Genomic DNA, 3253 nt, shown 5'->3' on the forward strand with positions numbered 1-3253 from the left:
AATAATAAAATTTCATAAATATTATATTTATATGAATTAAAACATAATATAATAATAAAAATATTATATTTTGTTAGAGAATATATTTTTTGGTATAATTTTTATTATTGGGATTGGAATAAAAAAAAATGGCTCTAAAATTTTCCTATTTTGATGTTCATCTTTTACTATTGGAGTTACTACATTTATTAAAGTTTGGTGACCCAACCATTATTTTTGGCTCACAGCAGGACCCACGATATGACAAAATGATAATGATTTGGGTGGTTCTTGATCAAAGTGACCATGCAAAACCCCTCCCCCCCTCCCTTTCAAAATCATCTTTTTTTCGGAAGAAACTTATTATTTAGAAGCAATCAATGGCGACTTCCCATTCATTATCATCATCAGTAGTGGTGTTAATGGTTCCATACCTAGCTCAAAGCCATCTGGACCAGTCCCTGCAACTCTCCCATGCCGTTTCTTCATACGACATCCCAGTCCACTACGTTAGCTCAACTTTCCACATTTCACAGGTCACTTCTCGAGCCTTGAACTCTCGTCACCAATCAACCAAAATCCATTTCCACGGCTTTGAAATTCCAGCTCTACACTCCCAGACTCGAACAACTGACCCTGAATCCAAAACCAAGAATGCCCAAGAGCAAATCCGCAGGGCCGAAGCCTCGACGCACCTCCGAGAACCGGTCACCGCGCTCCTCAGATCACTCTCGGCAAAGGCCAGACGACTTGTCGTTGTTTACGATGTCTTGATGAGTTCGGTAGTTCAAGATGTCGTTTCTCTGCCCAACGCAGAATGTTACTCCTTCCATTGCGTCTCTGTGTTTTTGGGCTTAGCCTTAAGTCGGAAAATCAATATCCCGATAGAAGATATTCCTTCAATGGAGTCATGTTTTCCAGCTTTCATGCGAGATTTCATTGCTTCCCAACAGAAGTTTTCAGTATCAGATTTTAAATCCGGATCGATTCACAATAGTTGCAGAGCCATTGAAGGCTCTTCAATAGAGCTCTTAGCAAACGACCAAATCAAGTTAAACAGAAAGATATGGGCAGTTGGGCCCTTTCACCAAACGACAACAGACTCTAAAGTGTTGAGAGATCAAGACAAGTGTTTATTGGAGTGGCTTGACGAACAAGAGCCAAAGAGTGTTTTGTATATCTCTTTTGGTACGGTGACTACTTTATCTGATGAGCAGATTAAAGAGATTGCTCTTGGTTTGGAGCAAAGTGGGGTGAAGTTCATCTGGGCATTGAGAGATGGAGATGAACTAGATGATTTGAGAAATGAAAAAGAAGGCAGAAGATCCAGTCAAGTTCCAGATGGGTTTGAGGAAAGAATGAGGGGAATGGGAATGGTGGTGAGGACATGGGTGCCACAAGTAAAGATTTTGGAGCACCCATCTACAGGTGGGTTTATGAGTCACTGTGGATGGAACTCTTGTATGGAGAGCATTGCAATGGGAGTGCCCATAGCGACTTGGCCAATGCAATCGGACCAACCTTTCAATGCTTTGCTGATCACAAGGGTTCTCAGAGTGGGTGTGGCTGTAATGGAATGGGGGCAAAGAGATGAGTTGGTGACTTCTTCGATGATCAGTGGTGCTCTGAGGAAAATAATGGCTTCAGAAGAAGGAGATGAGATAAGGAAGAGGGCCGTGGAAATGGCTGAAGCAGTAAAACGATCTGTCGAGGATGGAGGAGATTGTCGTTTGGAGTGGGACTCTTTCATTGCTCATATTACCAGATAGTTCAAGAACTCATCGCAGAGTTGATACAAGTATAAATAAATATATATATATATATATTTAACTATTTGTTGTATGAAAGTGTTGTTCTAAGTTGCTGCAGAAATAAAAAAGGAACGAGATTACCGAATGATTGTCTGGGTTGAGTCGCGGACTAGGTCGCTCTCTTTAAGACGTTCGCGGCACTGCCCAGAATTCGTGCAAGCAGACTATAAGCCCCGTCGTCCCCAGGATAAAACAGCCCACAGTCGTAACTGTGATCGGACCCTCCACTGCACTGTAGAGAAACCGTCGTATACAACACCCTTATGATATTACTGCTCGAAATTTTTTCGTAAAAATTTGTTTCTGAAAGAGATGAATATCTGAAAGGCAATCGCACCTTTTTAAAGAAAAAAAAAATCGATTTTAATTAACGGGAATAAAGACGTTTTATTAAAACGTGGGAGAGGCATGGCAGTTATAACCCTGAAAAATCTGAAGGGATTAAGTCTTCAGTTTACCACTTATTAATCACGTTTTTATTAAATAAATAATATTTTTTTTAGAAAAAATAATAAGGTGCACACCACACCAACCAACCAGCTCAGGTCGGTCGGACGGCGGCGCGCGTGTGTGGTGGTCAGGTGAGCATTTGTGTGACTCCTCCCTCTCCCACAAAAGTGGGTACCCCTTGGGGCACAACCCCAAGGCTGAAGTCCACACTCTATATACCCTTACAAGAGAGTATTCTAAATCAATGTGGGACTCTTCCTCTAGGGAGTCATTAAAGCACCTTTTCTATTTTTAATAATTCATACTATAATATATTAAAAGTTCCAACAATCCCCCACTTGAATTATTTAAAAAATATTTTTCATCGAGCAGTAACCTAAGAACAATAAGATTGAACATAAACAAAGGTATCTTTCGACTTGAACCTTTGCATAGTGAATGAAATTTAGAATATACTAGAGTGACACGTAGTCTTGAACTCTATCTCTAACATTGCACCACGCACAATCTTTCCAGGGTGTAGTCCAAAAGCCCGTGCTTTAATGGCCATGCACGTCTATCCCAGTATAGTGAACGCTCTAGAAATTTGCCCTAAATTTCATAGGAAGCGGCCCCACTTCCACATTCACGTAGGTGAGTCTATCAAGAGTACTCTTGTAGCTCGGTACTCCACTCCACATAGAGTATAGATCTCATTAAGAGTTTCGATTAACTCATCCTTATGTCGCTTTAGGAATTCATGCTTCAAGTTAACTTTAAGTAATAGCATGATCTGTCTCATATCACATCATAACTTGTTATTACCCATTGAACCTATTTCTTGGGATCTCCAGTCTATAGGTCGGGTTACCATCATGTGTGATTCATCATTCTAAGGGCAATAGTCCCATTCCTTTTGATGTTTTAAGGACTTTCTCTCTAGCTAATCCTTTCGTCAAAGGATCAGCTAAATTTTCATCAGTGCGTATATGATCCACTCTCACAGCTCCAGTAAAGAGGAACTCTCTAACAGT

General features: G+C 40.5%; 1 protein-coding gene across 1 annotated transcript; it reads left to right on the forward strand.

Moving 5' to 3' along the window:
• Window positions 1-300: 300 nt before the first annotated feature.
• Window positions 301-1875, forward strand: LOC133831481 (zeatin O-glucosyltransferase-like). Its single transcript, XM_062261785.1, has one exon. It carries the CDS (start codon window positions 360-362, stop codon window positions 1746-1748), a length of 1389 nt encoding a protein of 462 aa, XP_062117769.1. The 5' UTR covers window positions 301-359; the 3' UTR covers window positions 1749-1875.
• The last annotated feature ends 1378 nt before the right edge of the window (window positions 1876-3253 follow it).

The sequence above is a fragment of the Humulus lupulus genome, chromosome 4 (assembly GCF_963169125.1).
Source record: "Humulus lupulus chromosome 4, drHumLupu1.1, whole genome shotgun sequence".
Classification (NCBI taxonomy): Eukaryota; Viridiplantae; Streptophyta; class Magnoliopsida; order Rosales; family Cannabaceae; genus Humulus; species Humulus lupulus.

Excerpts from the sequence above, each read along its gene's own strand:
- LOC133831481 (XM_062261785.1), top strand. The coding sequence starts at position 360 with ATGGCGACTTCCCATTCATTATCATCATCAGTAGTGGTGTTAATGGTT.